The sequence below is a fragment of the Electrona antarctica genome (genome assembly GCF_951216825.1).
Source record: "Electrona antarctica genome assembly, chromosome: 4".
NCBI classification, from domain to species: domain Eukaryota; kingdom Metazoa; phylum Chordata; class Actinopteri; order Myctophiformes; family Myctophidae; genus Electrona; species Electrona antarctica.
In genome coordinates, this window is record NC_136809.1 from 26,679,451 (window position 1) to 26,696,693 (window position 17,243).

The 17,243-nt window shown below is 40.3% G+C and overlaps 2 protein-coding genes across 3 annotated transcripts in view; one reads left to right on the top strand and one right to left on the bottom strand.

Annotated features, from left to right (window-relative positions):
• tmem184c (transmembrane protein 184C) lies at window positions 1-12,110 on the top strand. 2 transcript variants are annotated; one of them, XM_079500153.1, is made up of 10 exons: window positions 1-39; window positions 2,455-2,585; window positions 2,695-2,731; window positions 2,926-3,131; window positions 6,376-6,450; window positions 8,125-8,218; window positions 8,955-9,067; window positions 9,424-9,517; window positions 10,085-10,256; window positions 10,367-12,110. In XM_079500153.1, exons 1-10 carry the CDS (start codon window positions 25-27, stop codon window positions 10,660-10,662), a joined length of 1,233 nt encoding a protein of 410 aa, XP_079356279.1. In that variant the 5' UTR covers window positions 1-24; the 3' UTR covers window positions 10,663-12,110. The 2 variants fall into 2 exon arrangements, with proteins under 2 accessions (XP_079356279.1, XP_079356278.1); XM_079500152.1 differs by lacking the exon at window positions 1-39 and adding an exon at window positions 1,200-1,808.
• The window catches only part of prmt9 (protein arginine methyltransferase 9), a 17,596-nt gene continuing 12,442 nt past the window's right edge, over window positions 12,090-17,243 (bottom strand). The window contains exons 11-13 of the mRNA XM_079500151.1: window positions 16,811-16,964; window positions 14,600-14,722; window positions 12,090-13,146 (exon numbers count right to left, since the gene is read on the bottom strand). Coding sequence (XP_079356277.1) covers window positions 12,865-13,146; window positions 14,600-14,722; window positions 16,811-16,964 — 559 coding nt within the window. The 3' untranslated portion in view covers window positions 12,090-12,864. The remainder of the gene's footprint in view (window positions 13,147-14,599; window positions 14,723-16,810; window positions 16,965-17,243) is intronic.

Genomic DNA, 17,243 nt, shown 5'->3' on the forward strand with positions numbered 1-17,243 from the left:
ACACAGGCAGATACAGCGATCTCCATGTGGGACATACAGGTCTAGTTTTCTACAATCTATGGTACAGAGTGGACGAAAAAGGAGGGGGGGGGTGATTTCTGTATATATATATACATACAGGTTTAATGTTTGTGTTTAGTTAAATGTGTTTTAAAAACGCCATTGACAATGAAGAGAACATTTACATCATCTTGTCCCTAACACAAACTATTAAATGCCATTAACAATAAAGATAATTTAGAAGTTTGTTTTGACACCGTTTGTTTTACATCACCTAATCAACATGAGTTACTTTAATATTAGCGCCCCTCACTTCACAAGTTTACACGGGTGTGATTTATTTATATATATATTTATTTGCTCGCCAGTTTAGGCTAGCAAAAATGGGTTGGAAAGAGGTGGGTCATAGGCCCCAGGCCGAGAAGTAGTTGATAAAGACTGGGATGTTGGGAAAATCAATTCAGTTGAAGCATAGTTTTGAGAGCACTTTTGTTGACAAGAGGAAATTCTGACCAGGAATCTTGTTTTTTTTTTTATCACCTTTGTTGCCATGATGCCAGCATGCCATTGCCAGCTTGTTGTCCAGAATACAGCCCAATCTTCTTCTTTGCTGGAGATTACTCATTACTGTCATCAACTTTCACCTTGAAATCATTTACATTGAGGGAACCGAAAAGAACAGATTTAGTTTGACCAAGGTGTAGTGAGAGACTGAGAGTTTGTTGTCGGTAAGCAAAGTACGTATTTTGATCAGTTCGGAACTGAGAGCCTCCTCAACTTTTTTTGTATTAGTAAATGTAACCGTTAATTGTTTCTATAGTAGCTAGTAGTTTACCTACCACCAGTAAAACGAGGTCGACATTATTAATTCGTATTCCGTATTGCCATCTTGTGGCGACAGAGGACTGAGCGTGGAGACTGGAGAGTACTCAGGAGTCAGTGCTCATATCCGTCTACAGTATCCAGTCATTTCCACGCACACATGGATGGACGCACATACATCGTTTCCGTATCCGCCTAACGCCGGATACTCGACTGTAAAGCATATTGATGCCAAGCTCCAAGAACCTAAACCAAGCAAACTGACCAATAAACATTGAGCACAATCCTTGATGATGATGATTGGCTAATGAATTTGCAATGTCCAATCAAATCGACCGAAGGCGGGAACAATCGCAACCTCAACAGGAAGTCCACATAATCAACAATAACAACACGAATCAACAGTTATGCTAAAACTTTCAGCTGCGGGTAGAAAACAGCGAATTACCTACATTTACCCAATTGATATTTCATTGTAGTCATATTTCATTATTTGACTACAACTGTTCTGAAAAGTAAGACTGGACCTTCCCCGTGTTTGAAGAAGCATGGTGGAGTCATGGGGTTTTGTTTACGCGACGAGTCAGCTGACGAGCTAATGTTAGCTTCACTATCTAGCTTGCTAAAATGGCGAGTAATACAATCTAATAATTATTCAACAGCTTTCTATGAATGAAACTTAGCTTTGGGTTGTCAGCTAACGTTATAGTTAGTACTATTTTGACCTAAGGGGGTTTTTCTTTTACATCGGTTGTTGCTGGCCGAATGTGTCAAGTGCTGGTCGGCAAGTCCAAATTGTTATTGTTAGAATTTAGTGGTCACTGTCCTGTGGCCAGCTGTGAAGGCTTCGATATCCTAAATATCGTAAGATGCCGTGTACCTGTGGGAACTGGAGGAGATGGATTCGCCCGCTGGTTATTTTGTTGTATATCTTGTTATTGCTTGTCGTTCTACCGCTATGCATTTGGGAGCTACAGAAGTCAGAGGTTAGTTGTTTTGTAATCTTGGCTAAACTTAACGAATGTGGATTGGCTTGTTTGTTTTTTAGATGGGAAGCAAAGATCTTGATGTGGTGATTATTATGAATGTAGACAACTGGCCAGGGTGAACGACTCCACTGCTTAGGAGGAAGAGTGGGCACCTGAGAAGTCTGGGCACCTAAACAGATACAAATGGTTTGAACATGCTTAAATATTCAAGGCCTGCCACAGTGCCACCTAATATTTCAGCAATTGCTACAAAACCTGTAGTCTTGCATGGCCAGACTACAGGCCGAAAACGACTGTTTTCAAATCTGAGAATGTGGAATAGTTGTCTGGCTGTGCGAGACTTTAAAAGCTGTGGATAGCCAGACATTATGGCATAAACAAAAAGTTCAATACATTTAGGTCTGATAATGATGTAGGCTTACTTGTATTCTTTACATTATTTCAGACCATTTCCCTATCCCCAGACTTTTCAGGTACAGAGTACAGACACACTCTTCCTTTATCCAAAATATTTTATCCAGGAGTCTATTCATTCACCCAATGAACTCTGACAATATTTTATCCACAATGAAGTGATTATGTTGACTGAGTGCCTTGTCTGTTCAGGTAAAAACGATTTGATGCTATTTCTTATGTCTTTCAGGTGACCACTCATAACAAAGCATGGTTCATCGCAGGGATATTTGTCTTCATGACTATTCCCATATCACTATGGGGCATCTTGCAGCATATGGTGCATTACACTCAGCCTGAACTTCAGAAGCCAATTATCAGGTACAATGAATGGTCATAGTAGTAGTAGTAGTTTAGTAGTAATACTAGTGTGTGCCTTATGTTGTTGTTGCATGTGTGAGACTAATTGTGTATTTTGTTTTGTCTTTAGGATATTATGGATGGTACCAATCTACAGCTTGGACAGTGTAAGTTGTGTGTAGTACAGGGAAACCTATTTTGCATTCCGTTCATATACACGTTTTGTTTGGAATTTTCTTTGGGAGAAAAATCCCTCCAAGTTATCCTAAACAGATGAGCACTGAAGGTTGTGACTTCTGAATGTTTCATGGTTACTTACTGGCCTTTAATCCACAACATTGTCTCTCTCCTTATCTTATAGTGGATTGCATTGAAGTACCCCAATATAGCAATTTATGTGGACACGTGCAGAGAGTGCTATGAGGCCTATGTGATCTACAACTTCATGACCTTCCTGTTGAATTATCTGGGCCGCCAGTATCCCAGCCTGGTCCTGATGCTGGAGGTCCAGGAACAGCAGAAACACCTGCCTCCTCTCTGCTGGTGTCCACCCTGGCCCATGGGAGAGTGAGTTTCCTGGAGAGATAAACTTTTATAATACTGCTATAGAGCGCCAAAGTCCTGACGTCACTCGCTTGTCCCCTCGATTCCCCTGGTTCACGGAAGTAATTTCTCTATGGAGAATAACATGGGCTCATCTTAAAATCGTTTCATATAAGCGTTGTGGTCCAAAAATAAACAAGCGGTCTCTGCGTTTTTGTCAGGGAGGTGTCTCTGTATCGTTTGCGACCGTCAGTCACTCATATATGATACAGTCTGTTTCTAGCGAAAACAGTAGCTACTAATTCAGTAGCAGTAACAATAGCGTTTCCTCTGTCAGTTGATTCTTCATATCCATATGAGTGAAGTGGCCTGGATGATTTGTTTATTTTTCACAGTTATTATATGATGCGATCTAAAATCCCCCTATGGGGATTACAATGCAAATAAAAAGTACATGAACCCGTGGATTTGCGCCCTCTACCGATATTGACGTCAGACTTCGGTGCTCTATTTATTACTACTACTGCTGCTGTTACTATTAGATATGGTTTAGAGTCAGACACATCACTAGGACAGGTAGAAATGCAAAGAGAAAGCACAACAAAAAACATTACAGACCAACAGTTTCTTCAGCATGCAACTTCACAAATGTCAGAGCCGACAGAAATAAGTTAATATTTACTAACATATTCTTCTATGCATCTACTGTGGCTGGAGTCTTGCGGTTTTTCCTCAGTTGTGCGTTTCTTAAAACGTCCTTGAACTTTCCCAAAAACAATTCATTAACACTAACAGCACCACACACAGATTTACCTGCAAAAACCATAATTTGCTCAAAATCCTTTTATTGGCATGTTTATGCCAATGAACATCATGTATAAACAAGATAGTAAAAATGCTTAGATATGTTGTCAATATAACTGATGCACATAATGGCTACGGTTTTGCATACATCAATTTCACCAGTACAAAGTTACACATTACTGTACTGTATATGGGAGATTGATCGCAGGTGATTGGAAAGGATTCATGTCGTTGCAATATAGAAAATAATCAAGATTATTCTACAACACTGCATAGCACAAAGGGAAAAAAAGAGAAATGTAAACATAGGACTATATTCTTAGGCAGAACTGTACATACTACAGTGCTATATGGGGAATTACAGCATATGTTTTCTATAACTCCTGGCGTGCATGTCTATCAGGCTACAAATTCTCATCCACATCACAACAGATAGCTTCCATAATGCAATTACAATCCCTTGATGAGATACCCCTCAGCTATTTTAGAGAACTGGTCATTGGTTGATCTAACACTTCACTTTCCGTTTCTTTAGTGGAAGTCACAAAAGACTTAAATTCAGGACACATTTCCAAAAAATGTAATCAAATCGAATCAAACTTTATTTCTATAGCACATTTATATATAGCACAGCCAAGGCTGAACCATTTTGCGTGTAATTGCGGGGTATTACATTTTGATCAACATGGCATGAACAATTGATAATGTAGGAAACGTCAGACAATTAGTTTGAAAACATGTGTAATTGCTTTTATGGTTTGTACAAGACTAAGTGTCTAGATGTAGTTTTGAGATTTCACTATACCAAATACCAAAGCGACTAAGAAAAACATTATTTCCTTTCACAAAATGTAGGATATAGCATACAGCACACCGTTTACAAACCACATTTACAAAACCAAATCCATGATCTAACAAAGATGTACAGTACCTGCAAGGTGACCTCCTGGTTCAATTATTTTCTCACCGACAACACTGACGTTTTTCTTCGAAAAATCATGTTGGTACTGATTTAATGGAAAAGAACATTAGATCCGTTTATTTCTCCTCTGTCAAAGATACTGGAAGCCATTTTCACTCATATCTTATTGCAGTTGACATGTATCGTGTTTGAGCGGCTATACGTTTTCTGATTATCAACATGTCTGTATCGTTTTGTTCATGAGAAGTCCACAATTCCACAAGTACATTTGACATGTTGATTAGACAAATTGTAAAATTATCCACGCTTCTTTAACATGCCTTGTGACTTCTCTATATAAGTACATGTTTTGTCATGGGACTGAAGAGCAGAGAATCACTCAGAAGTATAGAGGCAATAATTTGCCATGAAAACTGGAAGAACGGTCCTCTGAAATGCATTTGAAATGTGAATATGTCGGCAAATTCTTTTCCTTCTTTGGAAACACTCCATTGAGTCTCGCTAATAATGTCTGATAAATCTCTATTTATTATGTGCGGCCCACTGCAATACTGTATGTACTCTAAAGAGCATCAGCGAGTCTTGGAATGAGCATCATCTTAGTTAAGACATCTGCTGTATCCCTATTTGCATTTCATCATAGGAGGACATTTATGACCGTATTCAAATGGATACTGTAATTTAAAATAAACCTTGTTCGTTAAACCAGCCAAACCCTACAATTAAACAAAATGTATAATAATTTGATTATCTTGGATATCATGGCAGAGACATTTAAGCTAAGTAATCCTAGCAAAACTATTATTGACCCCCCCCCCCCCCCCCCCCCCCCCAGAGTGAAATTTAGTCTGTTTTAATACAGATGCAGAGTTTTGTTTTTATACATCAGCAATGATCCTGTAATCTCTCAGAAAAGTATGTATGCCTTGGACGGAGCACTGAAACATTAGAAGCAAGAGAGATTTCTCAAAGTAAACGCCAATGTGCAGTTCCCTCTGTTTCTTGAATATTTATTTGAAAGCTGTTTGGTTGAAGGAGGCCTTCACTGACATTCATCTACTTCAAATTAGCCCCAATTGGCCAACCTCAGAAATCAGTTAGCATGCGTGTCTGTATCTGATTAGGACCAGAGGACTTCACGAGACCAACCGTGTGTTCTCATTTAAGAAAATATGCACTTGCCGGGAGCACAACAGCATTTGTTTACACGGCATTTTAGAATGCTGTGCTATTTGAATCGTTTAACATTAACCCCTGCAAGTAGTGGGCCTGCTGTAGCATACATTGCTAAATGTTTGTCATATAGATGCCAGCAGGTACCAGGCAGAAATATACAATAATTGCAACAAAAAAAGATATATTCAGTAGTACAATGTCAAATCCATAGTCCTAGAAGATAAAGAAATGTTTATACTGTCCACCTGTTGTGTACATATTACAAGTGCAATAATTCAAAGTTACTGTATGTATCCATATCCATAACCTTCAGTATTGGGTTTTCTACATTATGCACTAATATATATATTTTGCATTTTCTTGCAGGGTCCTGCTATTGAGATGTAAACTGGGAGTGTTGCAGTACACAGTTGTAAGACCAGTCACTACAGTTATTGCATTGTAAGTATGTGTATGAAATGGCCTTGATGACTTGCTAGTGGATACTGATGCTTCTTGGTAGCTCATGTGACTGCATTGTATACAAAAATACATATATTAAAATATTAGCTACTACTTTACTGCTAGTTTACTTCTTTAAAGGAGCATGAAATCCTAGGCTGTTTTAGTAGGTTCCCTTTCCTGTGCAGGTTAAAAACGACTGAAGGGTAAAAACACGGCAGACTGATCTTCTACACCTTAATGGAAGCAACACAGCTGCAGCTAATAAAATTGATAATATATGTGTTGAATTTAGCGGTGTCAATGTGCAAGCATTGCCAATACCGTTGCTTTCTGTCTATGCTTGCACATTCATCATCACCAGGTGTGTTTCCAACTTTTTGGTCGAAGTGAAGGATTGCGTTTGTTGGGTGTTCAGGGTCGGGTCTTTTGACGTGGCCGTAGCTGTACCTGCAGATCCGGCACATTGCTGCCTGGCGGGACGTGAGAGACTGTTGCGTGCGTTAATTCTATATTAAAATGTGCTAATGGCTAATGGGAGGGCGGGCGGGAGATCTCCATATATGGGCACAAAAGGACCGCAGACAGGCGGTTGCAATGGGTACTCTTACAAAGCCCCAAAGACACTATGGCTCAGACATACTGTGTCAGTCGGATTGGCGATGTGACGTAGGTTTGTTGGAAACCCTGTGGTGCCATTTATACCGCTCTATTGTGGGTATTGGTTTGGTGTCAAAGTCAATTCTAATACGCCTATCATTACATTTCAATTATGTACAATTATCATGGTGGTGTATTTAAAGGTATGTTATTTTAAATACACCTCCCTGTCCTCCCTGTCCCCAGTTAACCCCTGGGGTCAATAAAAACCGTAGGTTTCATTTTTGGCTAGGTGGCCCAGCCTTCATCCAATCAGGATAGAGAGGTGCCTTCCGCCAATCATGATCGAGCGGGGGCGGGCCTTGGTGTGTGTGCTGTTGGCCTGTTGCGTGTCCCCCCACTGTAGTGTGTGCATGTGCACATCTTGGTACCGGGGGGTTTTCCAAATCCCCCAAATCACTGAATGTTCCTTTAACGTCAGCCTTATAGACAGTACACAGTAAACCTTATACTAGTGGTTCCCAAACCTTTTAGCCTGTGACCCAAAAAATAAATTAGATGTTTGCCTGGGACGAAAATAGTAGATCTTCAAGCTCATATGTAGATCGACTATTTTCACTACTTTAACATTTGTTTTCTAATTTATGGCATTTCTTTTTATTTCTTCATGAAAACAATAAAACAATTGAATTTGTTTTTAATTCAAGAAACACATTTTTTTGGGGAATGTTTTTTGAAAATGTTTTGAAATAATTAAAACCCAAATTTAGGTAACAAAAAATAAGGGGACCCATAATGTGTCTGGGACCCAGAAATGGGTCCCAACCCAGTGTTTGGGAACCAGTGTCTTATACTATAGTAGCCTGCCAGGTTTTTACCCTTCTGTTTTTTAAACTGTACATGAAAACTAACAAAAACTTTTAATGCCGTTCATTAAATGCATTTCACCAACCTACAGTAACTGCCTGTCTACAAACATACATCTTACATCCCTAAGAAGTGGCATCATTCAACTGGGTACATTACCTCCTCCTGTTCCAATCTTTGACCTCCCGGGTTCTCTCTACCATGCAGGATATGTCAGCTATGTGGGGTATATGATGAAGGCAACTTCAGCTCAAAAAACGCTTGGACCTACCTGGTTATCTTCAACAATATGTCCCAGCTGGTAATTAAGACACTGGATTACAGCATAATCTTAATGTATTTTCTGTCTCTAGTAAGACCCCATACAGTACCATTGCATTGTGCTGGCAGCATGCTAATCTAATATGCAATTACATGCTTCTGGGTACATTTATTGAGGTGATTTTACTGAAGCTCCGGTATTACATGTATTGTATATGTTAAGCCCTTTTCTATTTTGTTAAAGGTCCACTTCACCCATTTTAATTCTTCATAATACTGTAATTGGTCCTCACAAATGTTTGTTATAAGATGGCACCATTTCTGTCTGCGCCCTTTGTCTCAGCGGTCAGACACCTGCCTACCAGGCAGTGACATAATCGTTTTATTATTATTAATGTAATGGCTTCTATTTAATTGAATTGAAAATGTCCAGGAAGAGAAATACGGTAGTTTGTATTGGCTTTGAATTCCCATCGATGATGTCATTGGTATCCAGGTTTCGGAGCTGTCCACCATTGAGACACAGATTGAGGAGATGGGAATTGTGCTATTTTATGATGAGGATTAATTTATAATGAACATGATATAAGGTTGAAAATGGGTGAAGTCTTCTTTAATAGACAGGCTAGAAGTACCGGTATGCACACTTTATTACCATCACATCTTTTTTATTAGAAGCATATCTAAAAAGTTATTAATGCAACAATCTCATGTGTATTAACTTTGTTCTCCATTGTTCTCTCACTCTTTGGAACTACGTCGCCTGCCAATCCCAGTTTGCCATGTATTGTCTAGTCTTGTTTTACAAGGCTCTGAGAGAGGAGCTCAGCCCCATCAGACCAGTGGGCAAGTTCCTATGTGTCAAAATGGTGGTGTTTGTGTCCTTCTGGTAAGTGTCTGTTCAAACTTAAAAGGTCACTTAGACTCTGTATTTATTGATATCTGTATTTCTACCTCTTGTTCTGGGGTTCTTTTTCTCTGTTTTATTATATCGGTACTCCTTTTTTTCCTGATTCATAAAATTGAACACAGTTGTTTGCCATTTTTTTTTATCACCCATAGATATCTATGGTAGCAGTTTGGCCTGTACACTCCAGTCGCCATATTCTCCACACTTTGCATGTGTAGTTAGGCAAATATGCTGTTCATTGATTTGCACTGACGTTAACTAATCAGTTCCTGCTTTGGCTGCAGAGATCAGAATTGATTGTTACCATTTTGTGAACTTGAATTCTCATGTCTCAGGCAAGCTGTGTTCATTGCCTTCCTGGTGAAGGTGGGTGTAATCTCAGAGACATGGGACTGGAAAAGCATTGAGGCTGTGGCTACTGGCCTACAGGTACACCTGAAATGTGTCTGTAAGAACTGAGTGACACAGTATACAACAGGGTTGCAAATTGCAATTGCTAAGAACTGAGTGAACAGGGTTGTAATTGTTAATCAAACAGTTCCAATATCTGTTGATGTCCGGAGAAACCACCTAACTCTTTTTTTAAATAATTGTTTTTCATAAATCAGTGCTATTTAACACCCTTTGTCTGTGTGTTGGTTAAAAAAATATTGAACCAATGAAAAGTATTAAAGCACTTCAACAACTCCACTTGAGCTGGATGGTTTATCATTTCCTGAAAAATGAACATTTTGGAGTTGGGTGGTTTCTAACAGACAGCAGAGATATACTGTTGTCCTTTGTAAGCTAGTTTCCTGTGACAATATATTCTATAATGCACTATATAATGTATATACTAGTTGTTAGGGTAAATGTTTTTACAAGCTAAAATGCTTTTTTCCTCTTTCTGCTCAAACTAGTAATTTGTGTCATCTTATCTCTTATAACTATATAGGTAATCACTTTGAGTCGGTTCCAACCAAAGAAATCCTGACAGACTTCTCTTGTTCCATCCAGGATTTTATCATCTGTGTGGAGATGTTCCTAGCAGCCATTGCCCATCACTACAGCTTCACCTACAAGCCTTACATTCAGGAGGCTGAGGAGGGCTCCTGCTTCGACTCCTTCATGGCCATGTGGGACGTCTCTGATGTCAGAGCAGACATCTCTGAACAAGTCCGCAATGTTGGTGAGTAGTGGCTAGCTAATGGTACCATGAATTTATTTACAAAATAATTAACAGAATTGTCTTTTCCAATATGTCCATAAGTAAATTCAAGTGTTTTTTTTCCTAAACAGGGAGAACAGTTATGGGTCGTCCAAAGAATACCTATTTTGGCGAGGCTGAGGATGACGGTGAACGATCTGGTCTGCTCTCCGCGGGCTCCCAAGATGCTGTTGCCACCGAGACCACATCTAACCCGACATCCCCCAAGGGTCGGTACCAGGGCCTGGGCAGAACCCTCACACCGCACTCCCGCTCAGCCCCTGCTGGGCTTAGCTGCCCTTGGGAGGAGGAAGGACATGAGGCCCGACCTGAAGAGGTTGAAGACACCAAAGAGCCAGCCGAGGCAGATCTTATCATTATCGGCTAGAAGGCTCTACTGAACAGGCAGGCAACTCTGTCATTTCCTTCCAATCTAACCCGAAATGACCAAAACAAAACCAACGAGTGATGTGTTAAAAATGCAAAGAAATAAAAGCACATTAGCAGAGTGGTGAAAGACATTCCCTAAAAATGCAATTACATATGGACCTCTGCTCTGTCAATGACAGCTCTAAGAATGTTTAGTAGGGGCACTAAAGAAAGTTACGCGACAGCACTCCCAGTTTTCTCCTTGATGACTTGTTACTTTTGTCTGTAAACTATTTCATTCAGGAGGGACTTGTATTGAGTTGAGCAGGTACAAACGTTTTCTCAACTTTCTTGCACAAGGTTCTGACAGGGAAACACTGGCTCTTTGGAGAGATCCCAATTACGGGGTGACACTTCGATTATGTTCAGTTTAGTTATTTTTTAAACAAGCCCTTTGCTATTCAGTTATATAATATACTGTTAATAGCTACTAAAGCAAACCCATGGAGGCAATTAATGGGCATGAAGTAGAACAAGAAAAACTGAATCCGTTTCAACTGGCATGAAGGTGAGTAGATAATCATTTGTAGGCGAATAATATCATTAAAGAAAAGATTATTTGGTTAAAGATCATGCTCATGTGTCCAAACACCTACAGCCTTGGCAAAAGCTGGTATAGATTTTCTAACCCGGTCTTGCTACTACTGTGATACAGTATTATGTATTTGCTGTGTTATTAGTCCGATGGTGCATTGGTCTGACTCGGCGCATTACTAACCCTGTCCCAAACCGCACGCAAAGCGTAATGGGATGTGGGAATTATGGGCAGTCCCCATTACGTGAGGGCTGGAACTGGGCTATAAATGTGGTCAAAGCACTGAACCATTGTGTACTATGTAGCACAAAGACTATTGGCTTATGCGTGTAATGGTGTGGTAATAATGCCTTGTCCTATGTGCCGTGGAACTAGTCCATCCACTATCAACTACAGTGTACAATTAATAATCCCAGGATCTGCCTCATTTCATTTGACTAATAGCTGACAAAGTAATAAGGCATGCAAGGATAGAAATGCTTCTATCCATGTCATTTGTTATGCTGTGTATATGTTTTGAAATCATTTTGTCATTGTGATATTTGTGCACAAATATTGATCGCCTTTAATGTACAGTGTATCAGTCTTGTCAATTATCCATGTTGAGAGCTAAGTATATTGCTGTCAATTATGTTGAATCCTTATCAGCAGTGGTGCACTGTGCAGCTGCGTGTTGCATTGCCTTACCTGACACATAACTGTCAAAGCATCTCAATATTTCAGGATAACCGGTTATTCAGTAAATGTTCATTTAAATTGGAGTGTAAAAATGGACCCATACACTCGAGTTAACTGCTTTACTGTGCACTTTGATATTTCATGTTTTGTTTTTGCTCAGACACTTCATCAGATTAAATTGTTCCACAATCACATTGAAAGTGTTTTTATCGTCCATAAAAAAACGACATCCATACCAGCTATTACTGTATGTATCCATAACAAAGTTACATTTCAACACAGAAATGACCAACTTATAAATGACAGATCATCATTCAAACATACTTTACAAATAAAATGGTAAAAGCAGGAAAAATACAACAGAATGTTACAAATATTCTGGGCTTGAATCTACAGCTAGGGATGAATTTTACACTATATCAGGGTAATCACCATTTTAAGTGTCCCAACTGTTTGGAATATGACCCTCTTCTCTAGAGTCCAAATTGGGTAGGTGTGTCACTCTTAGCATTTTACAAATCTTTGTAAATAAAAATGCCTAACAAATAAAAAAATGTCTTAATGTCATGTATTATACGTATTAACGTAGGTCAATTTGAATTCAATATTTTAGGCTCACACTCCAAATTGCATTTATAGGACTTTAATTTATCAACTTGTGTAGGAAGGGGGTCTGACAATTTGACTGTTTCTCCTGAAATGTGTGATACAGTATATGAAATAGACTATAGCAGCACAACAGCAGGTCACAAATTAAGGAATAGTGATTATCACAAAGCATAATCTATAGAGACTTCCCATGTGACAAATAATTTGTTGAGTATCGGATAGGATATACAATTACTTCAAATGAAAACAACTATACACCAAGCTTTCACAGAGCCGACTCCTTTAGTCCCAGCTGTAAAAAAGTGGAGTCGATGTGCTCCTGCAGTTTTGGACAAAACCTTAAATCTGACGAGTAGATAAAGCACTGAGATCTTCCACAGACTCAGACATGGCCTCGGGTTCATTCTCTATGCGGGCCGATATAGAGATGCTGCTCTTGTGGAGCTGCACAGCCAGACACACCCAGTCCCCACCCTTGACTTCCAGAGGCTGGTGCAACACAACGGCCGCCTGCTTCCAATGAGAGTCCTGGCTCAGGCTGCTGATGCTGATCTCCTCGTCCAAGTGAACCTGGTACCAGAAGGGGACTGCAGTCACCCTGCCCGAGGAGGTGGCCTGGACCTGGAGAACAAAAAATGGTGAACTGTAGAAGGCAATTTTATTTCATTTGCACAAAGGCTATTCAAGGTGCTTTAAATAAAAGGCATTAATAGGGCCGGGCCTACATTTTTGTCAGAACAGGTTCTGACATATATCCATATATGGAGAATTGGAGATCTAAGGGTTTGAGGTCAGATGTAGAGTTGCTGGCCAATATTGATGACCTCAGGGATCTCCAAATATGGGCTTAATTGCGACAGCAGGTCACATTTACTATGACATCAGGGATCTCCATCCCTGATGTCGTCACGTGATGTCACGAGACCATCTAAGGTGACATTCACACCAGAAAGCTTTGCTGCGATTAAAACGAATCCTGCTGCGCATTGTCAGAAAGTGCACTTCGTTTGGCAGGATTTGAATCCTAATGCGTATCAAAGAACCGCATTCTACTCCGAGCAAAAACGGGGGTTTCGCTTCGCTTGCAATCGCACTTGATTACGATTCGGTGCAGGTGTGAATGCAATCCGCAGTAAATAAAGGAAATGAAGCAAACAATGTGGCGGGTGAGGAGCTGAACACAGTTGAAGACGGAGAAGGCATATTTTACGCAGCGCAAAGATGTCCCGTTACCGTGGATAGACGTGGTCGAATGAAGAGACTGAAGCACTGATCGAAATGAGGAAGAGTACATTAATCAATTGCTTAAGGAAACACATAAAAACACTGTGTATAGCCTACAGAATATTCTGCCTGTCTGTCTGTGCGTGCCGTAAACATGGAGTGCTGTCACTGTGTGGGGACTGGGGAGTAGGGACTTTCATCTCGATAAACTTGTAAACATTTTGCGCTGCTGAGTGTCTGTTATATCAGTGCGCTCAGCGCTGTGCCTCCATGCCCAAAAGAACAGTGCGTGGCTGCGTGCGGAGAGAGAGCGAGGGGGGCTCCCAGACGGCACGACACATGCACGTTATGAGTATAATTTTATCACCATAGATTTCACTGTGTAGGCTAGTTTATGAATGGAACACATTGATAAAGGTCCCCCTTGCTGCATTTCCAATTGCTGCGGATGACAGTGTGAAGGCAAACCGCAGCAAATTAAATATGCAAGAATCCCAAATTATCCGCCCATTCGCATCTAGTCTACCGAAGTATTAGGTGGGAATGTGACCTAAGATAATGACTGACTGACGGGAAATGCGACCTGTGGTCGCAATTATATAAAATGACAGTGTTACTGTGTGGGGGAATTAGCAGACACCTCTCTCTCTCATTGTAATTAGCAGGCAACAGTGCAACGCTATCTCTCTCTCTCTCTCTGTTTCTAGCACAACAGCACCACTTTTGCCCCTACTGGTACTCTAAACATAGGGACTTTGCTGTTCCTTGGAAAACCTTCAAAAAACAGATACGAATCAATAAGAAAATAATCGATAGTTGCAGCCCTACATGTGATGAATGCATGTCATACCTTGACGTCTCTGGTGGTGTAGTTGGCAGTGGTCTCCATAAGGTCAAGTACAAAAAGTTCCACAGACTCACTGAGATGCCTGCACTCCAATGTAGAAAAGTCCAGAAACACATGGACTGGTACCTAAAGTGGAAGGAAGTAATTACAAAACAAGTAATACTAAATAGCTTTCAGCTGGTGGCAAGCACTTATACAGAGTCAGACTAACACCAGCATAGCAGTATCTGTTGAGGATGTCAGCACCGGTATGGCAAATAGATATTGGCTACATGTCAGTGAACATTAAAAATGTTATCGTGTTTATTTTGTTGACAATTTTATTTTACCATTTATTTTTCCTTCAGTTATGTAAACACTTTGTTTTTTCCAAGTGCTTTACAAATCAAATGTAATATTATTAACAGTCTGATCATGATGGCACTATTTGTTGTGACTATCTCCCCATAACCCTCCTCCTAAAGTTATTATTATAATTATCATTTATAATCACAAAGCAACATTAGTCACCCAAAAAGTGCACCCGTCACTCCCACTGACCAATATGAGTCCACATCACTGCCCACCTCTATGGTGGTCAGCATGTATCTGCTCAGCACAAACTGATGAACGCTTTGCTCTCTAATCACATCAAATCTAACCTAATACTGTATCAAACTCGTGAGTAACTGAAGCAATGGGGGGGACAAGTGCTGGAATCAGCAGCTGCTGTGTACAGCACGTTGGGCCACAGACTCATGCTAAGGGGAGTAAATCAAGCTGGCAGCCACAAAGAGCACGGTCTCTGTCGCTAAAGCTGGAGAACAAAAGAATGTGTCCTCCTCCCTGTCACAGTTACGACGAGGAGGATCTGGGAGATGTGGGCTGTTTGAAGTTGTTTGATGTAATGTGTGCTGATGGATTCAGGTAGGAACGTCCTGGGCCATGCTGTGTGTTCTCCAGTGTGACAGTCGTGCCAGATAGTGTCCTCCATCGAGGGGTGGGGGCTCGGAGATGACATCTGTCTTAAAACAAACTACTGTCCCGTGAGGAGGAGGAGGGCGCAGTGAAATGAGAGCACGAGGAGGGAAAAAAAAGGAGGACAGGAATTCCAGAGCAAATAAAGAAAAAGAGTTCAGAAGGGTTTCTTGTGCTGCAGACGGAAAGCCACATGAAAGATATTATGTGACCTCTCTGCAGAGCAACATACATTGTCTAAAAGCAAAAACAACTTATTTTCAACACTATTCTAAGATTATAAGTACATTGCCGGGTGCTATGGCTCTGATCCTGGTTCTCGTCACTTGCAAATGAGAATGTCAGTTAGATTTAGGGGTGCAATACTTAATTGAACTAATCAATTTGATCAATTATAAAACAAATAATCAAAAATCAAATCAAATAATCGATTGGAGTAATATATTCATTTATATCAAAAGCAAAACAAAAAAAGTCGATAGAATAGAGGGTATGCGCATGCATAAAGTGAGTAGCAAATCAAGCGGCAAAGTGAGTGCCCATGGCAAAGTGAGTTTAACATTGTTTAATGCAATGAGATAGACTTTTCTGTTCGGATGTATTGGCCGTCAAGGCCAGAAAGTATTTTTTTGCTGCGCAGTAGGCGTTCCCGCATAACTTCTGGATATGATGATCACAAGCATACCGACTATAATCGCAATTATCGATAGTAAAGACAATTATCGATAGTAAAGTAAAGACAATTATCGATAGTGCCGCCCTATAGCATTCTTTAGTGATCCCACAGGGTAAACTACAACTGTCCAATAGTTGTCAAACCCTGACTAATGACAAAGGTGTTTTGGGCTAAAAGGTAACTTTTTATTTTTTCCTGTCCAGCCAACATGCTTCCTTTGGATGCAAGCTCGCACGCACGCACGCGCACGCACACGCACGCACACGCACACACACACACACACACACACACACACACACACACACACACACACACACACACACACACACACAAGCATCTGAGGAAACGGTCAATATTGACTATTGCATCAGTAAAATGAGACAGAATACAAGATATGAGCGTTGTGCCTCGAGAAGAGAGACTACCTTTTCAGCATGAATTAAACAGTATGTATTCCCATTTTATTCCTTCCTCTCATATTTTCCCTGCAAGAGATTCTCTAGTCTAAAGGTTAATAAAAGTAGGTGAACTACAAGAGTGTGTGTGTTGTATGTATATGTATATAATCAAGGAGTACTCACAGTGAACTGGTTGATGAAGGGAGCAATGTTGAAGCCTAACGTTGGCTCCTGACCCTGGACAGCACTCTCCAGCAGAAGAGTGTCTGACTCCACCAACATACCGTGCACCACAATGGATTGTGGGAAAATACGTCCTCCTTCCTCCAACAGACACCTGTTATACACATCACAGACAATAAAGAAAAATACATTTTACTGTCAAAATATGTTTTCTTTTTTTTCCAAGAGACTATGCGACACAAGAAACATTTAATACTATTTCTTGAATTGAAAGACAATTTATTTCCCATTTCAGTGATAGACCCCCCAAGTAGTCTGGTGCAACCAGCCTTCCTTGTCCTGAATTTAGTCACACCGGCGGTAGCACTTACACCCAGGCTGTGTAATCCCCACCAATCAAATGGTTTAGCCTGGCATTGCCAGACTGATGACG

Bases quoted from the DNA above. Each gene is read 5' to 3' on its own strand.
- tmem184c (XM_079500152.1), top strand. From the start codon at position 1,692: ATGCCGTGTACCTGTGGGAACTGGAGGAGATGGATTCGCCCGCTGGTT. The intron at 1,809-2,454 runs GTTAGTTGTTTT...TATGTCTTTCAG, and splicing joins GGGAGCTACAGAAGTCAGAG to GTGACCACTCATAACAAAGC. The intron at 9,518-10,084 runs GTACACCTGAAA...TGTTCCATCCAG, and splicing joins CTGTGGCTACTGGCCTACAG to GATTTTATCATCTGTGTGGA.